The following is an 18,271-nucleotide window of genomic DNA, read 5'->3' as shown; positions in this document are numbered from 1 at the left end:
ACTCAAAATTACAATTTGTGTATTTAAGCATGTGGTATAATCAACATTTTAAAGTCTTTTTGAAATGATTTTCCCTTCCAAGCTGAATTATTCATCATTTTTCATCGTGACAAAGTCATTCAAGTTTCCAAAATGGCCCATAACCATCAACAAGCCCTTAAATAATGTTATTCTCTGTATTTTTAACGCTGCAGAGTTTTTGGCAACAGTAAGTCCCTCAAAATAAAGTACCTCAAGTTAGCTACCACTGATGCATCTCTGTACCAAAGGCAACATCAGCAAAAATGTTAAACGCGTACAAGAAAACATTATTTGGCAAAAGAATAAAGATTCTCGGCAAATCCAACATTTTCATTTCTAATTCAAAAATACTTCCAGTTTGACACCAACATACCATAGAATTAAAAAAAAAAAAAAGTGAAAACTCTCACCATCATCTTTAGTAACAATTGAGTAATAAATTAAGAAAAAACAGGATTGCACTTCAACTCGCAACAGAAACAGAAGGAAGAAAAACATCTCACACATACAAAGTCATCTTTACAAGTGCACTATGAAGTTATTTTTAAAAAAAAAAGTGTATAGAAAGAAAGTGGCGCTTTATCAGCGGTCTAAACATATCCAAGTAAAGTTACCTGAAAGTGAGAGTGGAAAGTGTTCGTTTACCCTCTGACGCTCCCTTGGTGTATTGCTTATGTGTTGCAGAAGAATATAACATGTCCTCACCCAGCCGTTATTTGGTTTTTGGCAGGCTCTTGGTGGGTTTCAGTCACATTAGACCTCTTCAAATGTCAAAATAACTAAAAATGAATCGCTTTCAGAGTGTAGGAAAAAAAGTCTTTCTCATTTGCTGACAACGACTTGAGAAAGGGTCCCGCCGCCGACACCGGGCGACGTCCAGGATGCACCAAAAAGAAACAGTTTTGACTTGAATCGTCTCCGTGATTGAAAAAGCAAAAAAAGGAAAAATCACCATCCCGTTGAAGACAATGACACTCCTACGGATAAAAGCGAAGTGTTCAGAGTTTCAACATGTAAGATGGTCAAAGTTATTCCAGAACGTACCAGAGGGAAGGCATGGTCCAAGCAAAAGCCTCTTTGCTTGGCTTGTAAACGTGAGTGTACCGTTAACGCATAAAAAAGTGTGTAAACATACATTTTTGTATTGAATGCGTGTTTAAAAAAAAAGAGAGAATTCAAGTTGTTAAACGTGTCAGTGGCGATGCGAATGCTGACATGCAGGTGATTTCCCCTCCGATCGCTGGTTTGCGGCGTTGGCGACAGCGGCGTTGCTCCATCTAGCTGGCCTCCAGGAGCTTGGACAGCGAGTCCCGCAGCTCCGTCAGCTCAAAGATCTTGCTGTCCAGCAGCTCCAGCAGCGAACGCAGGCTCTTTTGAAAGGCCTCCCTCTCCTGCTGGCTGCTCTCCAGACGCTCCTCTAGATCGCTCAGCTGGGCCTCCAACGTCTGGTTCCTCGACTCAGTGTCCTGGAATGGCAGACAAAAACGGAATAACTTGCTGACGGGTCAGGATTTAGTACTTCTGCCAAGTTTTATACAAACCACTTACCTGCAGTTTCAGTAGGAGAGCATCTTTATGAGACTGGAACTCATTGGCACTCTCCACCTCTGCTTTAAGTCTCTCAAGTTCCTGAAATAATTATAGGAACAGTAAATATATGGATAGACAGATGCCCCCAATCGGTCCTGGTGTAATTTGCTCCTCATACCTCCTCCTTGGTTTTTAACGCAAACTCCAGCTCTTCTATTGTTTGGTTGAGTTCCGTCTTTTGGGATTTGATCACTGTCGATTGGCCGCTCACGCATTCCAGCTCAGTCACCTGGGATACAAACACCTCAACGCTTCAGTCACCACATCAGGGTACAAATTCAACTAACCGGTGCAGCGAACGGCCCATACCCGTTTGTGTAGCCTCTCAGCTTCCTCCTGATAGGCCGCCAGCTGCTGTTTCCACTGCTTGACGTTGGCAGTGGACTCGAGTAGAGCCGCCGTCAGCTTGGCGTTGTTCCCCTTCAGGGCCGCCAGCTCTGCCTCCCAGTGTTTACTAATGCTGGATGAACTGGGATGAGAGGAGACAAGAGGTGGAACAAGACTTCAGACTCACCACTGCAGGAGAAGCCGAAGTTAAAAAACGTCACCAAAATGTTCAAAAACAGAACTATCATTGAATGAAAACAGAATTCATTCCCCATTCTCATGCAGTGTTTGAACCTCTTTGACTTTTACCTGTGTGAGTAGGGCAATGCATTCTGGGAAAGCTCCGCTCTGGCTTCTGTATGCTGAGGTGTGTCTGGCGTGGCTCTCTCCTCGTCCGTGCCGTTAATGCTCTCTGAGGTCAAAGGTGACTGCAGATCACCTGGTGCTGACTCCTGCTTGCACATATGAGTGAAATTTTAATTATAAAATATTTTGTTACAGCAAGTCAGACACTCAGAAAAAAAAATGCTTTCCTGCTGACAGAGGTGATCAATGCCACTCACGTTAGGATGCTAAATTCACAGCCAAAGCCAGGAGAAGGTTAGCTTTGCTTAGCATTAGCCTAGCGAATATGCTGGAAACAAACCCACAGGCTTATGTTTAGTGTTCTATAACACTGTGATGTTTTTTAATCAATAAGTTCCAGCAGCACTACTCAAAAAATGTCGAGGTAAATGCTCTGCTAGCTGATGCTAGCTGTATATTCTCTGCACACGTGAGTGACGCCCCTCTTCTCCCAGTCCAAAGAAGAAGCTGAACGAGAACATATTTAACAAATGAATGATTCCTTCAAACCTGGAGATGAAAAATATGAAAGATAAAAAAAGGTTGTGACTCCATGCTCCCAAAAACTGAGCTGGTTTACTGCTGAAACGTTCTCGGGAAAGATTTTCACAGCATTCTCTCGTCTGTACATCGAATCGTGGTTTTGGATTGACACGTTTCTGACTGTTGCAAACCGTCAATTTTTGAGAGCATGAAAGGGAAAACTGGAGGGGAAAAATTCACTGGGATGACGTTCCTTTGGTTGGCAAATCACACCAACACTACAAAAAGGTGATAAATCTTTATCTATATGTTAAAAGATGCCAAGCAGCATTGCTAGGCTGTCTTGAAGTTTTTGTTAAAACGCTGTAAGGGCAAGAGAACACGGGGACTGACTGAGGGGGAGGGACTGGTAAAAATGGGCCATCAGACACACGTCTTCATCTCTTTACCTTCTTCTTAACAGGTTTGCTGACGGGCAACAAATTCCTTTTTACAGCACCGCCCTGAGGAAGAGTAAAGCAACAACAAGACAAAAAGTCCTGAGGCGTTTGCTCAACGGTGAAACATGGGTGAAGTCAAGACTTCCCGCTAGAAGACACATTAATAAAGTCAATGAAACAACTTGGAGCTGAAGAGGAGATGATGACGAGTTCTTTAAGTGTGCAAATCAAAGGGGGTGCTGGCCTTCATTACCTTTGAAGGTTATAAAACGGTTTCTGTTCGGTTCAAAGCCCTGCTTTTGACGCATGGACTCAGTGATGTCTCTGAAGAATATTTTCCCGCAAACATTGAACGTCAGTGAAGTGAAAGTAATTTTGGAGGGACTAAAATCTGGCGGCATTTCCTACCTGAGAGGGCGTGCTGGTGAGCTCAATCTTCTCCTGAGATTTCTCCTTTGCTAACCGAGCTGCCTCCTTGAACTCAGCGAACTTCTCTGAAAACTAAAATGAGTGACACGACAGCAGGGATGATTTTTGAGAAAACACGCAATTGGATCAGAACGGTTTTCTCGTCGGTCTAGCACCTGCGTTCTCACCTTGACCAGGTGACTCTCTGTGGAGAAGCCCAGGCCGTAGACGGTGTTGGCCCGGCTGTCGGCCCACTGGCCGAACTTCTGCGATGTCTTGGTGAAGGTCATGTTGGGGGTGATGGTACTGTTGATAATGGCCTGTGGGTGTCGAAGTCAAGAACATTTTAAAGCAGATATAACCATGTACAGGGTTTGTGAGCCCAGACCCAGGAAGTAGTTCTGAAGTGAGTCAATTTAGGAAGGAAGTTATAATATTATGTAATTAATATTAATGTTATAACTTCTTCTCTCTTTGAAGCACCTTTAACATATTTGACAGATAACATTTCAGTGAAACAGGAATCATTTTTACTGATAGCAGCACATTTCTACTGGGTTTAGCTCTGTGAAGCTACGCAGAGTAAACTAACAGGCTGAAAGCCGAACACAGGACACACACCTTGGATCCATCCAGACTGATAATTCTATAGACGTTTCTGGTACCGTCGAAGAAGTAGGACACTGTGACAGCATGTTTGCTGGTGGGAACCCAATTCTTCTTGGTGTTTGGGTCAATCTGGAAGACGTGCGCCCGTGTACTGAAGATGGGCTGCTCTCTGCGCAAAGAAATAAAAGATAAGGAGAAGAGATAGAGAGATCAGGTACTTGAAAATAATATACAGCATGTAAGTGAATGCCGGACGTTCAGTACTGCTGATGAGAGCATGGCATAATAAACATTAATAGCACAAAACTGATACAACCTGCAGCCCTTCATCAAATAAACTTACAGTCATTTATCTGTGATGTGGAGGTTTGATGATCACCAAGATCATCAAACCTCCTTTGACGTGATTTGCCTTTGGAAACTCTTCCATTTTATCAGAATACGTTCAGGACAAGATATTATGTAAAACCAGTACGGCTCTATTTCAGATTTTATCAGCACTAGCTAGCTAAGTAACTCAGTTGTCGCCAATGTTGGTTGTCATTTTATATTTCTGAGTGTCATTAGTCTGACCCAGTGTGGCCTAGATTCAAATCTGCACTGGTGGTGTGCGTCTCCATTGAAGCGTGTTCTGATTGTTAGCCCATAATCCCTTTTCACAATGAAACGTACTGTCGCATTCACGTCTCAACGACAAAGGAATCTGAGCACAGACGCTATCAGATCAGCAGTTCTTCACTCACAACCATCAGAAACGTTCACGAATACAAACGACACACAAAGAGTCCAGTGTATCAGTGATGGAAAACAAAGGCACGCTCAGTCTGTGACCTACGAGATACGGTATTCAGATTATCTCCTAACTACGTGCAGTGTGTCCTTTATCAGGACACGTTGCAAATCAGACCGTCTTTGGTTGGACACGTGCCTCATCTGTCTTGAAACCAGCTTGGACTCGAGATTGTGAGAAATTATTGCTCATATCTAAATCAAGTTGTGAAAACTAAACATTTGCAACATGTTCCAGTCCTTAGGAAAGTAAAAATAGTTTGTGCTGCTCAAAAAAAAAAAAAAAAAGTTATTGAAAATTATTCAAATACTAATTATTGTCTATCATTTTTAGCTGATCAATGCTCCAAACAACAGAAAAAAAATCAAGAAATAAAAGTCTAAAGTTGAATATTTACTTCTGTCAGGATCCACAGTCCAAATCTGTATGTAGTTTAAAATAACAACCAGCAAATGTTCACGTTGAACAAACTGGAACAAGATCCCAACATCGGTAGTGGTAACTTCTACTATCATTGAAGTTTTACAACATATTTGCATATTGTCCTGACAGTTCATTGTCTTCCTATTAAATACCATTCCCTAGTTTTTTACTTAAAAATGACCATCCTTTAAGCTGTATGACAAAATACAACAGAAGAAAAGGCAATAATTTGACTACAACAGGAGAACACACATTTGTAGTTTGCGCTCGATGGGCAAGTAAAATAAAAAAAAAGTAAAAGTAAAATAAACTTCCTTTCTTCTTGTCCCATTTTTCCCCCCATTTTTTTAGATGAACCCTCATTTCATTGGCAAACTTTTTTATAACGGATGCCCTTCCTGCCGCAACCCTCTGCTTTTATCCGGGCTTGGGACCGGCCTACGCTGGCTTGTTCCCCCCGCAGGACTGCAAATGCAGAGGGTTGATCCCAGGGCAGCATGCCCTCTACCGCTACATGCCCAGTGGGCAACTAAGTAAAATAACCCTGCATTAATAACTTGGCTACTGCGTTGTCATAGCGACAGCCACGTGACAGCTGCATCTCTGACAGTAGACCCCCTCACAGACGGAGGCAGCAGGACATTGGCGAGGCTCAGCCTCCACCTTCAGACACCCATATGCCATTCAGCAAACCACTGGCAGCGTTTTTTCCGCTGCTAACAAAAAAGTGAAAATACTTTTTTTTTTAACCTCTAACCTTGACATTCATGAAAACACAAGAGCTCGCGGTAGTAGTATCTATGAGTACAATTGTCATTATATTCTAGTATAATTAACCAGAAAATAAAAACTTACAAGGGAAAAGCGATTGATCAATATACTGTACAGTACACTTCCCAAAAAAAGGACGTATATTTTCACAATTGAATGTGATGTGCTTCCAAATAACTCCCACATCAATCCTTGTGACACTGCTCTGTCAGTGTGTGTGTTTGCTTCAAATGGAGGTATGACATTAACAAGTTGAACCCTAACCTACTGGCCTGTGCGGTCTAATAAAACAACATTACCCGGACAATTAATTTATTTAGTGTATAGTTTACATCCATCAACTACACAAGAAGAGAAGCATGTTTTCAAACTGCTCTCTGACTGGCTAATGAGTGATGTGATGGTGTAATGGTGAGTGCAAACATTGCCCACAATCTCTTGGAATTGACTGTTGACTGGATTAAATCTCCTGGCCTTGAGATTTACAGAGGACGTGCTTTGCATGAGGAGGTCAGCAGTTCATCCCCCCTCCACACCGACCACGAGATGAACACAAATCAAATCACAATCTGCGTTCATGCTGAAGAACTAGGTCGCTTCTCATGAGGAGATTCACGCAGGTTCATCTATTTACAAGTGCATAGGACAACAACAAAACAACAACAATGCATGATTAAATCTACATGATTACCTCTGCTACCAGCAGTCACAACCCAATATTTTGACACTGATCATCTACAGTGGCATAGTAAGGAGGCTGTGGGTGGATGATGATGATGCTCAGTAAATGCATCTTGCACCAGTGTGTTATTTAGTGTGTGTCAGGAGTATTTCATACAGTTAGCTTCCACACCAGCTAATAGTGTTTACCAGACTATGCAGCAGGTTTCCAGGTGAAATCTGCAGAAGGGGCTTTTTTTTTTTTTTTAAATCTAACAAATATCGTCAAGCATAGACCGACAGATGCAGAGACAGCTGTAACCTCACGTTTCACCCCACATCCAGTTGACTACATACCCCATTTTTGCTGATTTGGAGGTTGGAGTCCAAAATGATCCTCCGTGATGGCTTCAGCGTGCCCAGGCAGGAGGAGGCTAGCTTCCACCTCTTGATCCCTTCTCTCTCTCGCTCTCTCTCTCTCCAACTACAGCTGATTTTTAATGACAGCCACGGCGGTTTTCTCAGTCCGACTCAGCTTGGTGCTGTCCTGTCCGGGGGTTCATGTCTGTTCCGGGTGTTGGTTTCATCCTAACAGACTGTCTGCGCCTCCATGAGGAACGACAAGCAGCGCTGACGCTGGTAGCGGCTACCTTTAGCTAGCTCGACAAAACTCCGCTTAGCACAAACGAGGATTAAAGATGTAAACTCGGGAAGAGACTGACAGGAAAGACTATATTTTTTTTAAAGCATAAATTAAAATTGTAAAGTTTGGTTTTTATTTAAAATATTAAAAATACGCTAAAGTAAATAGTTCAACTGATAAAATAGCGCGCTGTCTTTTAAATAAGCTAGCTTGCTAGCTTGAAGTGTACATCCACTTGGCTGCTTGTGATGCGAGTGAAATATGGTAGACAGACTGATGCATAGCGGTTATCCTCACCCGAAAACACTCTTAAATCTCACCCCTCAATTCCCCAACTAGTTTTAAATCCCAGTTTCAGACGCTGGCTTGTCCTCTCCGTTGGACGTGCCATTAAATCCCGTCAACCGAGTGTTTTACAGCCGCGCATGAGACCGCTAACGCTGCTTGGTGGTCTTCCAAGACGGAGTTTCATCTCTGTTTTTCCGGGGGGAAACATGAAATAATCGGTTCATAGTCCAGGCTGCTGCAGCCTAAACGTCGGCCCGGGGTTTAGATGAAGTCCAAGTATGATGCGGATGCTCCATCGACCCGGTTTATCCCTTAATCAACCCACATATTATTAATTTGTTCGGCTCCATCCTCCGCCGATGCTCTGAGAGGAGCATTAAATATATGACGTCATCACGCAAGCTCGGATGTTTGACGTAGGGTAACGTAACGGAGTACTCCAGGACATCAAGAGTAACCTCTGTTGAAATCATTCTGTATTATTAAAGTAAACTCAAGTTCTTTAGTTAGCCACTTTTGTGATTAACTGATTTACTATTTATTAATTTAATATAAATAATTTGCCATAAATTATTCAAAGATGTGGAGAAAAAAAAATTCCACCGGCCTAGAAAGAAAAACTATGTTTAATGTCTGTACATTCATCATGTGTATGAGGCATGTTTACCATTTCCAAAAGGGTTAGGGTTAGTTCACTAGAGAACAACTAGACACAACCTGCTGACGAAACACAAACCCTCCCCAACTCATCCAGTCTTTCATTTCCATAACTCTGTCAGCAGGACGGACATAAGCAGGTGTGAGGCTGACATGTTCATGGGCGTGTGAATCAAGTCGACTTAAATAAAGCAGAATTTTAAAGACATGTGACATTATGATTAAAATGGACCATTAACACATGATTATTATCTGTTTTGGTTTCACAAGATCACAATCGGCTGTTTATGATGGGATTTATTTGATCATTTATCAGTTATTCACAGCTAAAACCCAAACTGGACAGACATGAGATATGTGCTCCTAGCAAAAAGGTATATTTAGACCTGTCTACATGCTGCTCCTGCTGCTTCAGAGCAGTCACAAATTAACACAGATTAACATACATGGTTGCTAATGCAAGGATTCAGTAAGCGTGAACAGATGATAAATTAACCTCCTGACATTTTGCAAGTGCTTCACTTGAAACACTGGAGGACCAGTTTTACATTTCAAGATTTCCTGCTGAGCAGGAAAACTCAAGGCAAGAACACTTGACGTGATCAACAGAGCAGTACAGAGTTGTGGTGAGAGCCCGAAGCTAATTCACCACCATCCACAACAATGGAGGCTTTGACAGAAGGTTTGGAAGTGTCAGATGTAGACACTGAAATGACTGCAATCATAGCTGACCAACACACCGATGACCGTGATGAAGTGGAGGACCTTCGAAACAGGTAGAAAACAGTGACGGGAATTCATAATAATAGATTCTGCATACTGTATTGCTGTAGCTCAAAGGTTTCTGGGTCAATGTGGTTTGCTTTACAGGTTTCATAACTGTAGGAGACCGAGCTGTGTGAAATAATAATCCCATGTTATGAAGACATACCAGTTTGTTTCACAATAATAAAAAGGATCCGTTCCCACATGAAATGGTGACTTGTTAGAGGAAATTGTCTGACAGGCACCGACTTCCATGTGTGTTTGAATAATTCAGTGTGCTGCTCGATCTAACGTAAAGAATAGTCTAATAGTCTAAGTGCGACTGTCATGAAGATTCCGTACAGTAGTATAGACCCAAAAAGGGTTCTGCAGTCTATCCATCTGAGGTGTGTTGTGGCTCCAATGGTTTTGGGTTGTTTGTGGAGATAAGTGGATGTCACTCACAATTATTTTGTCGCTTTTTCTTAACATGGCAAAAACCTTAAGGGCGGCCATCTATCTCATGGTGTTATAGAAAAACTTCATCAAGGATTGGAATGGGTGATTGAATTTTGGGGATATTGCCATGCATAGCAGGAATTGCAAAAGCTTCTAGAATGGCAACAAAAGTTATGGACAGATTTAAAAACTTTGTGCAGTTATGAGGTTTTGACTGGAAAGACTTTTACAGGCAAACCTTAAAGAAAATGTTAAGGACACAAACAATGAACGCTGAAGTCAAACACAAATTTCAAAACCAATGAAAAAATAAAAAAAATATCGCCTAAATTGTGGTCCTGTGGCTTGGGATTTAGTCGGATTTTTTAAAAGTATTCTCTCACTGCCATATTATGTTTCTGTGATTTCAGTTTACGTCAGGCCATCCATGATGACAGTGTACAACCTAAGATGCAGTGCCTGATGATGGACTCGTCCTTCTCCATGGTGACCGTGCAAGGTGAGGACAGCGGGATCGCATGGGAGACGACCCCAAGTCACTTCACGACACCGTGGGCTTCCCAGGCTGAAAAATCCAGTGAGCTCATCCCTCCAGTTGCAATACAGCCGGCAACATCTGGGTCTGTGCCAGCAGGAAAGATTATATTTGTCATGGATGAGGAGCTGTTTTCAAGAAGGAAGAAAAGCAAAGAGAAGATGAATGGTCAAAAGAGTAATTCCAGCAGACATCGAGAAGTCACCACGCAGAGTTCTGAGGATATATCAGGAAGGCCAGAGTTAGTGGGAGTCTCACAACCAAATGTGAAAACAGAAGAAGGAGATGAACAAGAACCAAATGATCCTTCAATAAATAAAGAGCAGAGGCTATTCCAGTTGGTGTCTGAGGGCTCTGAAATCCTCAACATTGTTGTTCCTCCAAAACTTTATACTGTAGATGAAGAGGAGAGCAAAGAAATGGTGGACAATCTGTCTTATCTCGAGGAGAGCTTTGTTTCCAAAATCAGTGAAGAGACCAACGATTATGAATTGGTGGTCTCAACAACTGGATCGGGTGCAGCAGGAGCTGGCCAGGTCAAGCCCCCACCTTCAAGTGTAATGGATCCACCAGGAGCCCCAGTCGCCAGACCCCTAGGCAGCAGAGCTGTGTGTAATGTGGATTACTTTGAGGCATATAGTCTTATTGATGTCCAGGCTCCAGGAAGTCCTGCTCTTGGACAGGTGGAACAAGAGTTGAGGGTTTATACTGACAGCCAGGACACCAAGAAACCCGTAAAGTCTAAAGAAAACACAACCATGGCAACAACCAGGGTGGATAAAGACAAGTCGGATGCAATCAGCATAGGGGAAATAAACTGTGAGCTTCTTGATGATGTCTTCTACGGAGGTACAGAAAGCTACAATAAAAATGTGAACGAAAATGTATCTGAAGCTACTCCCACTAGGGTCCCATTAAAACCAACTGGTTCAACTTTGTTTGGAAGCCAAGAGGACATCCTGACTCCAATCTTTCTGCCAGACGGACCTCCAAAAATAATAGACCCCATGTTACTGGAAGAGCCCAAAGCTATGGCCTTCCTTTACACAGATCTTTATGAGGAAGCAGTTGGCAGTCGGGAGAAAGAAGCGGATGCAGAAAGTGTAACCTCTGAGAAGTCCTTCCACAGCAGGAATTCAGACAGAGAAGCCAGGGGATACTTAGAAAAATATGTCCTTATTGATGAGACTCCTGTCATGGAGCACACTGATAAACAAATATTCCCAGAGGAAACCTCATGGATATTGTCCCAAGATTTGTATGAATTTGGTGATTTTATATCCAAGCATGAAAAGAATGAGATACCAAGTTCAGAGGAAGAAATCACAGACTTCTTCAGGTCCAGTGCCAATTCTTCTCCTTGTGATAAAGAGCCTTTTGCTCAGTCACTCAAAAAGGATGAGGCCGAACCAACAAAGACTAAAGACAAGACAAACAAAAGTGTTTCCATCAAGGTAGAAAAAGTAATTGAAACTCCTGTAGATCAACTGAGCATCTCAAGCTTTGAGTTTCCCTTAGAGGAAACTGACTGGGGAAGTACAGATGATTATAAACTCAATGACAAATATGGGCATATAGATTTTTGGAAACAAGATACAGAAGTAGAAAAGCCAGTTGCTCCTCCTAGGAGAAAGGAAAGATCCTCTTCTAAGACATGTCTGGACCTAACACCACTGATTCCTATAGACCTTATCCAGGAAAAAGAGGAGACAGGTGAAAATGAACAAAAGGAGGAGGAGAAAAAGATGCCATACCTAGCAGAGACTACTGTCAAGGAAGATGGAGGTGGTCAGCAAACAACGCAGACCTCCTATAGTGTTGCTGCAGCTAAGGGTGTATTTGCTGCAGAAGAGTCTGTCCGAGATGAGAGTGTCAAAGATGACAATGAAATAACCATAACACCGAGTGCAGATGAGGCCAAAGACGCAAGAACTGTAGAAATGAGTGAGAATGAAGCTGCAATAAAACAAACTGAGTCGGGAGAGGCAAATACTAAGTCGTCAACATCCGCTGAAACAGAGAGTTGCCAAGAAAAACAAAGCGATAGTTTGACTCTGTCATCTACTGAGCCAGCTAAAGACAAAGGACAGTGTGTCATACTTTAACTGAGCTTCAGTATTATCAGGATTTTTCTGCGTAAATTTCAGTTCAGATTAACATGGAACAAATATCCAGAAGAGGCTGTTTTCCTCTGTTCTCTATAGATTTACCCAAACCAATGCTGCTGAAGCATTGTAACAGTGCATGAATCATGTTGTGGGAGACGTTTAGGCCACAAGCGAGAATGAAAAAGTAAGAGTGCATGTGTTTCTGTTGTGCAATGTTAGGGTGGATCCCTCATCTATAAATATTCATCGCTAACTTTAACCTGACACGCCGTCTCAGCTAGAGGTCTATGAAAACTGTAAACAACCTACGAATATGTGCAACTATGCAGATTACTAACTAGTCTTGACTGATTAGTTATTCCTTTACATTCTGCAAATGATTAATAGTTTTCAAAATTAAATTTTTGAATTGTTTCTACCAGTTGCTACATTATCCACACCAGATTTCAAGCAAAACATGTGTTTAGCCATTCAAATGTGGTGTTTTTAGGCATTGATACAGTATTAACACATGTGACCATTAAAGCATGTTTTTGTAAAGCAGTATTTGGAACTATAGATGCTTCTCGGCCTGAATCCAGCCATCCCATCTGGAGCTCAGCAGTTATCCCATTCCTGCTGACCTGAAAGAGCAGATTGAAATACACACTCTAGAGATATTGATACACACACACACACACACACACACACACACACACACACACACGCACACACACACACACACACACACACACACACACACGGTACACGGTATAACCATAATATAAAGAGAAATAAATATGCACTATGAGCTGGAATTGATGATTTGCAGAGCAATGATCGGCTTTCATTTCTAATGGGGTGAGATGAAGTAAATGTGACATCAGAAAAAAGTACAGTAGTTCTCAGCTGCCCTCTTTAAAATAATGTAACTTATTTAATTTTAGTACAACTTTTTAGTCAAGAATATTTTCTCGTAGTTTTGAGGTTCAAATAAAAGATTTTAAAAATGCAATTCATAAAGACCACATTAATTAGTGGTAGGGGTGAATGTTTTTTCCAACAGTAACACACTAGACAATTTCTTAAAATAAAAAATAAAACTACACAACACTGGCTTTATTTCAGGTTTTGATGGATATGAAGCAGTATGACATTAAAAGACAAAGCACAGAAGAAACAGCCTGCTGATGGACATAATCACAAAGCTAACATGCTAATATTTAGGGTGTGACACTGTCAAAGTCAAAGTAAAAAAATGTTTTTTGTACTCAAGGGTAAAATCGTTGTGCAGAACGGGGATGTAGCAGTGTGAAACTTCGACAGATGAAATAATGAGCAAAAAATACAGTAAAGATTAAAAGCAAAATACAAAATACGACACATGCACAACAATCCAAAGCCACCATTAATGCAAGTGTTGAAGTAATATGACTTCCTATTCTCATATGTCTGGAATGTTATAGTGTTCAGACCAGAAAGCTGAAACCATCTAATAGATCAAAACACACCAGAGTCATTCTGGATTGTCCGAAGGTGGAGAAAAAATTTCGGTGAGAAGACCCTCCCAGAAACACTGTGAGGTGTTGGCAGAGTTTAGGCTCTTTTCTCTGTGATGATTGGACTTCCTGTTGGTCAGATCTGATGCCATTGTATGAACCCACTGTAGAGTTAATTATTCATTACATTCTGTCTGTCCAATAAACTGTGATTTCCTGATATCTGACATCCTTCATCTTGTGTCATTTCTATAATAAACCAAAGATGTTGTCCAGTTACCTGAGGACTAGAGAGTTGTCTCTGCTGAAAAGTTGCAAGAAACACGATGAACTGTCTGTGGGAACTGGCAGATGAAACTTTGTTTTTGTATCTACTATTTGATGAGGGAAATAATGAAGAACATCATCATATTTACAGTGGCAGCTGTTACAAGTATCTGCAGGTCTGATGAACCGGAGTGAACTCAAGTCAGAGTTGGTGGAATCATAAGATCAGAGGTCTCTGTCTGTCTGGGGTGTGTAGGGTGTCCAAAGGTTTTGGCTTTGTGTACACAGTTCAAGTGGACGTGGTTACACAGGACAACAAAACCAACCATCCACAGTGAGTGTCAAGAGAAGAGCTGAAGTGCAAAGTTTAAAAACCGGTGCGCTGTCCTGATAGGGCCACAAAAGACAATTAAAATTCAATAAAACAAGCTCAACTAATGTCTGCATCTGTTAGAATAAAGTTACAGAGGAAGCAAATCTTTCTGAACACATGCTTTGTGTACTTTGGTTGGGTTTATACACAGACTCTGTATCCAGGTAATAATATATTTCGATTTGATCATTCAGATAGTCAACATTTACTCATATTAGGTCAAATTAAAGTGAAACATGAGAAAATCTCTTTTCTTTCTGATTTCTAAAATTAACTGGACAAATCATTTGCCCAGCTGTTTGTCATATATTCATATCAACTTTCTGCCTTCATTTGAATGGTAATATAACCTTCCTGTTCACACTCATGTGTGACACAGGATCTGTGAAAAAGAACCAATTCTTTGTGCACATGAACATGTCAGATATCTTTACCCAGGCTGATGAATTTAGAGAAACAAAATTCAAATTTGGAGCAGACACATTCCCACATCATCAAAAACGTTCATTACAGGCTTCTCCTTTCTCAAACACCTGACGGCAACAACAGAATGCACAACTGTCCCAAATCCTCTCATCTTAGGATTCCACCACTCTGACTTGAGTTCACTCCGGTTCATTAGACCTGCAGACACTTTTAACAGCTGCCACTGTAAATATGATGATGTTCTTCATTATTTCCCAAATCAAATAACAGATAGGAAAACAAAATTTCACTTGCTAATTCACATTGACAGTACATCATGATTCTCTTACTTTTGTCAGGGTTGAACAGACAACAACTCTCTGGTCCTCAGGTAACTGGACAACATGTTGGTTTATTCCAGAAATGACACAAGATGAAGGATGTCAGATTTCAGGAAATAACAAAGTTCATTGAACAGGCAGAATTAAATAAAGCATAAACCCTACAGAAGGCTTATACAATAGCAATCTGACCAAAAGCAAGACCAGTCACTGAAGACCAAAGAGTCTAAACTCTGCCAACACCTCAGTGTTTCTGGGAGGGTCTGAAATCTTTCCTCTTTCTTCAGACAATCCAGAATGACTGTTATGTTTTGATCTGTTGGATGGGTTCAGCTTTCTGGTCTGAACATTCCCGACTTGCATTTTATCAGCCAGACTTTGAGTGAGTGAAGAACAGGACATTCAGAGTTCAACACATATGAGAATATGCAGTTATATTATGTAGTTTAAGTGTATATAAATTCATCACATGATTAAGCAAGCAGATATCTGAGGGAAGAGACTAGGTTGATAATGATTGTCCTAATTTACATAGATAAGTAAATGTATTTGATGAGAGGCGATCACTATGAGCAGTAAATAATCATCTTTCACTCTTCATTAGTTCAACAGACGGGCGGCACGCTGCCTCAGTGTTTCATGCTGTTGCCTCACAGCAAGAAGTTTCCGGGTCTGATTCCTTTCTGTGCAGAATTTGTAAGTTCTCCCTGTGTCTGCGTGGGTTTTTCCTCCGCTTCCTCCCACCTGCAAAAACATGCAACTTGGGTGAATTGATCCCACAAAGGGAATTATAGCTTTATAGGTGGGGGACATCCTTGGAAAATACAGATGAAATTCGCAAAATGTGTGTTGATCATGCATGATGTACAACATTCATGTAGAAATTAAGTGACGAATAATCATAACCTTTATTTTTCCTGCTCAATTAAACCACAGTATGACACAAAGTTGAAGGTATGATGTCACTTGTCTAACAATCACCTGTATCTGGTTAAAGACACATGAGACAGGATGTTTTGTTGCTTCTGACAGGTATTGAAAAAAATATTCACATTAAAACTCATTAAAATTGATATTAAACTGATTTTTTTCTTGTTTTTAGTGCACTGAGACTCCGGTGAGCCAAAACATTATCGTAACTGTGTTCCATTTACTTAGCATTGCAAATTGTGCATGCTGCTTCACCAGTACAGCTCACTGTTCCATTTAATGGGCTGATGAATCATTCATAAACACTCATGTATTTAATCGTACCACAAGTCTGCAGTAAATAAAGACTGCAACACGTCCCCTACAAAGGTAAGATAGATAGATAGATACTTTATTAATCCCGGAGGAAATTGTATCGACTCTGTTATGGATCCTCTGTAGTTGATTGTAAAGTTTTATTGGATGGAGGAACACAACACTATTTATCAGGTAGCATTATAGACCATAGTTTTACCAGCATATAAATTAAAATTTGGGATTCAGCTGATAAATGTACTAAATTAAATCCTCAGCCTTTAATATATGTAATTTCTGACCAACACCATTCATCAGGTTTGGTGTAACATGACAGCCTCCTTCACAATAACACACAGTGATCATGTTCACCAGTGAACACACATTTGAAATAAATTTCTCATTTAATAATGAATATCCACTGACTTTAAGGTTCATCACTGTAACTGAACACAATGATTGCAAAAGTTGCTCTGCTGTTGGTCCTCATCATGATTTCCCTTCCAGGTGAGTTTCAGTCATTTATTGCAGTTTGTTGGATTTTTGACCTGTGAACACTTAGAAAACCTTCTGTCTCTTGTTCTTTATCAGGGAATGAAACGGGAGTGGAAGCTCAAATTCTGGTAAAACAATCATTTAATTCTAATGTATTAATATGAATACTTAATATCACATTATTAATATATTATAAAAGTTAAAACAGACACATATAAAACATCAATATTTACCCAAAGGTTGTTCATTATATTAAATATCTGTAACTATTTGTACTCAACAGCGAGAACGGTTCCGTTACCACCCAGATTGTCCCTATTATCCAAGTTTTGTGTGTGGAAAAGATGAAAGAACCTACATGAATGAATGCTCACTGAGGTTGTTCAAGTCATTAATATTTTGGAATAAATCTTTGATGTAATATTTTAAAATATGAACAGCACCAACATAGTCTAAACTTTTCAGTCAGTTTCCTCTCATGGTGACTTCCTCGTCCATGAGTACTCAGATCTACTCTAACTTTTTTATTTTCTCACAGGGCATACGACGTTCAATTCGAACACCAAGGATCATGCCGGATATAAAGCAGGAAAACTCAGGATGTGCATGTTATGACTGTGTTGGCTTCATGTTGATTTAAAGTTAACAAGTATTTACTGAAGCAAAAAATAAAGTAAAATATATGGAATAAAAAAAACACAAGCATCAACAATTGGTCTGAGTCTTGAATTTATTCTGTTTTAGGGTCGCAAATGTGAAATGAGAAGGTTTTACAAGAATGAATACAGATACATTTGACAAATATTGTTGTGATTATTTCCCTTGTCAAAGGATAGATACAGAATTTCACTAAATTAAAGATGAACAATTAATATAATTGAGGAGAAGGAAGCTGACATCTTCTTTTCCAGATTTCCAGCATGAGGATCAACATAATAATATAAATACAGCTCTAACACAGGCTACACACATTTCAGTACATCATCGGGCTCTGCATGAACTCCTAGGCTAATACAGCAATGCCAGTGATCGCATTACGTAAAGAACAAATTTTTTTTTAAAAAAGAATGAAAAATAGAATTCTGCATAAAATACAGACCAGTTCTTTTTTTATACTTTTTTAACAACTCAAGAAACATACCTGTCACTCATCACAGGGCAGGGGAGCAGAAAGCTGGGATCCCTGTGACCCAGTTAGCATTTACTCGACGGCTAATTTACACGCATTTTATGAAGCTAATTTTCATATTCAACATTTTACAAATGATTTTAGACATTTTCCACACCACAAAACTCATACATGTAAAATAAAACAATGAAGAGCACACTGTACAAATGAATTAAATTAACAGAGTACTAAGAAATCCAGCGCGCTAGCTTCCACACT

The 18,271-nt window shown here is 40.4% G+C and overlaps 3 protein-coding genes across 5 annotated transcripts; 2 read left to right on the top strand and 1 right to left on the bottom strand.

Annotated features, from left to right (window-relative positions):
• Nucleotides 1–344: 344 nt before the first annotated feature.
• LOC137608130 (homer protein homolog 1-like) lies at nucleotides 345–8,174 on the bottom strand. Of its 2 annotated transcripts, XM_068334203.1 has the most exons (10): nucleotides 7,225–8,174; nucleotides 4,236–4,392; nucleotides 3,803–3,934; nucleotides 3,615–3,707; nucleotides 3,216–3,269; nucleotides 2,248–2,390; nucleotides 1,921–2,080; nucleotides 1,730–1,840; nucleotides 1,570–1,650; nucleotides 345–1,487 (listed from the first exon to the last, which is right to left on the bottom strand). In XM_068334203.1, the coding sequence occupies exons 1-10, from the start codon at nucleotides 7,227–7,229 to the stop codon at nucleotides 1,299–1,301; spliced, it is 1,125 nt and encodes a 374-aa protein (XP_068190304.1). In that variant the 5' UTR covers nucleotides 7,230–8,174; the 3' UTR covers nucleotides 345–1,298. The 2 variants fall into 2 exon arrangements, with proteins under 2 accessions (XP_068190304.1, XP_068190305.1); XM_068334204.1 differs by lacking the exon at nucleotides 3,216–3,269.
• A 698-nt stretch (nucleotides 8,175–8,872) lies between these two features.
• On the top strand, nucleotides 8,873–14,001 carry si:ch1073-398f15.1 (enolase-phosphatase E1). The gene is made up of 2 exons (XM_068335241.1): nucleotides 8,873–9,231; nucleotides 10,069–14,001. Exons 1-2 carry the CDS (start codon nucleotides 9,119–9,121, stop codon nucleotides 12,296–12,298), a joined length of 2,343 nt encoding a protein of 780 aa, XP_068191342.1. The 5' UTR covers nucleotides 8,873–9,118; the 3' UTR covers nucleotides 12,299–14,001.
• Nucleotides 14,002–16,446: 2,445 nt separating this feature from the next.
• LOC137608005 (ovomucoid-like) lies at nucleotides 16,447–17,576 on the top strand. Of its 2 annotated transcripts, none has more exons than XM_068333963.1 (5): nucleotides 16,447–16,464; nucleotides 16,822–16,896; nucleotides 16,981–17,012; nucleotides 17,168–17,262; nucleotides 17,423–17,576. In XM_068333963.1, the coding sequence occupies exons 2-5, from the start codon at nucleotides 16,845–16,847 to the stop codon at nucleotides 17,466–17,468; spliced, it is 225 nt and encodes a 74-aa protein (XP_068190064.1). In that variant the 5' UTR covers nucleotides 16,447–16,464; nucleotides 16,822–16,844; the 3' UTR covers nucleotides 17,469–17,576. The 2 variants fall into 2 exon arrangements, with proteins under 2 accessions (XP_068190064.1, XP_068190065.1); XM_068333964.1 differs by lacking the exon at nucleotides 16,447–16,464 and adding an exon at nucleotides 16,476–16,584.
• The last annotated feature ends 695 nt before the right edge of the window (nucleotides 17,577–18,271 follow it).

This window comes from Antennarius striatus, chromosome 15 (genome assembly GCF_040054535.1).
Source record: "Antennarius striatus isolate MH-2024 chromosome 15, ASM4005453v1, whole genome shotgun sequence".
NCBI classification, from domain to species: domain Eukaryota; kingdom Metazoa; phylum Chordata; class Actinopteri; order Lophiiformes; family Antennariidae; genus Antennarius; species Antennarius striatus.
The sequence above is the reverse complement of the archived record's forward strand: the minus strand, read 5'-3'. Positions and strand labels throughout refer to the sequence as shown.

Excerpts from the sequence above, each read along its gene's own strand:
- si:ch1073-398f15.1 (XM_068335241.1), top strand. The coding sequence starts at position 9,119 with ATGGAGGCTTTGACAGAAGGTTTGGAAGTGTCAGATGTAGACACTGAA. Across the intron at positions 9,232-10,068 it reads GTGGAGGACCTTCGAAACAG|TTTACGTCAGGCCATCCATG; the intron begins GTAGAAAACAGT and ends CTGTGATTTCAG.
- LOC137608130 (XM_068334203.1), bottom strand. Across the intron at positions 3,270-3,614 it reads TCACCAGCACGCCCTCTCAG|GGCGGTGCTGTAAAAAGGAA; the intron begins GTAGGAAATGCC and ends ACTCTTCCTCAG. Across the intron at positions 1,841-1,920 it reads CTGAGAGGCTACACAAACGG|GTGACTGAGCTGGAATGCGT; the intron begins GTATGGGCCGTT and ends TTTGTATCCCAG.
- LOC137608005 (XM_068333963.1), top strand. The coding sequence starts at position 16,845 with ATGATTGCAAAAGTTGCTCTGCTGTTGGTCCTCATCATGATTTCCCTT. Across the intron at positions 17,013-17,167 it reads GAGTGGAAGCTCAAATTCTG|CGAGAACGGTTCCGTTACCA; the intron begins GTAAAACAATCA and ends TGTACTCAACAG. Across the intron at positions 17,263-17,422 it reads ATGAATGAATGCTCACTGAG|GGCATACGACGTTCAATTCG; the intron begins GTTGTTCAAGTC and ends ATTTTCTCACAG.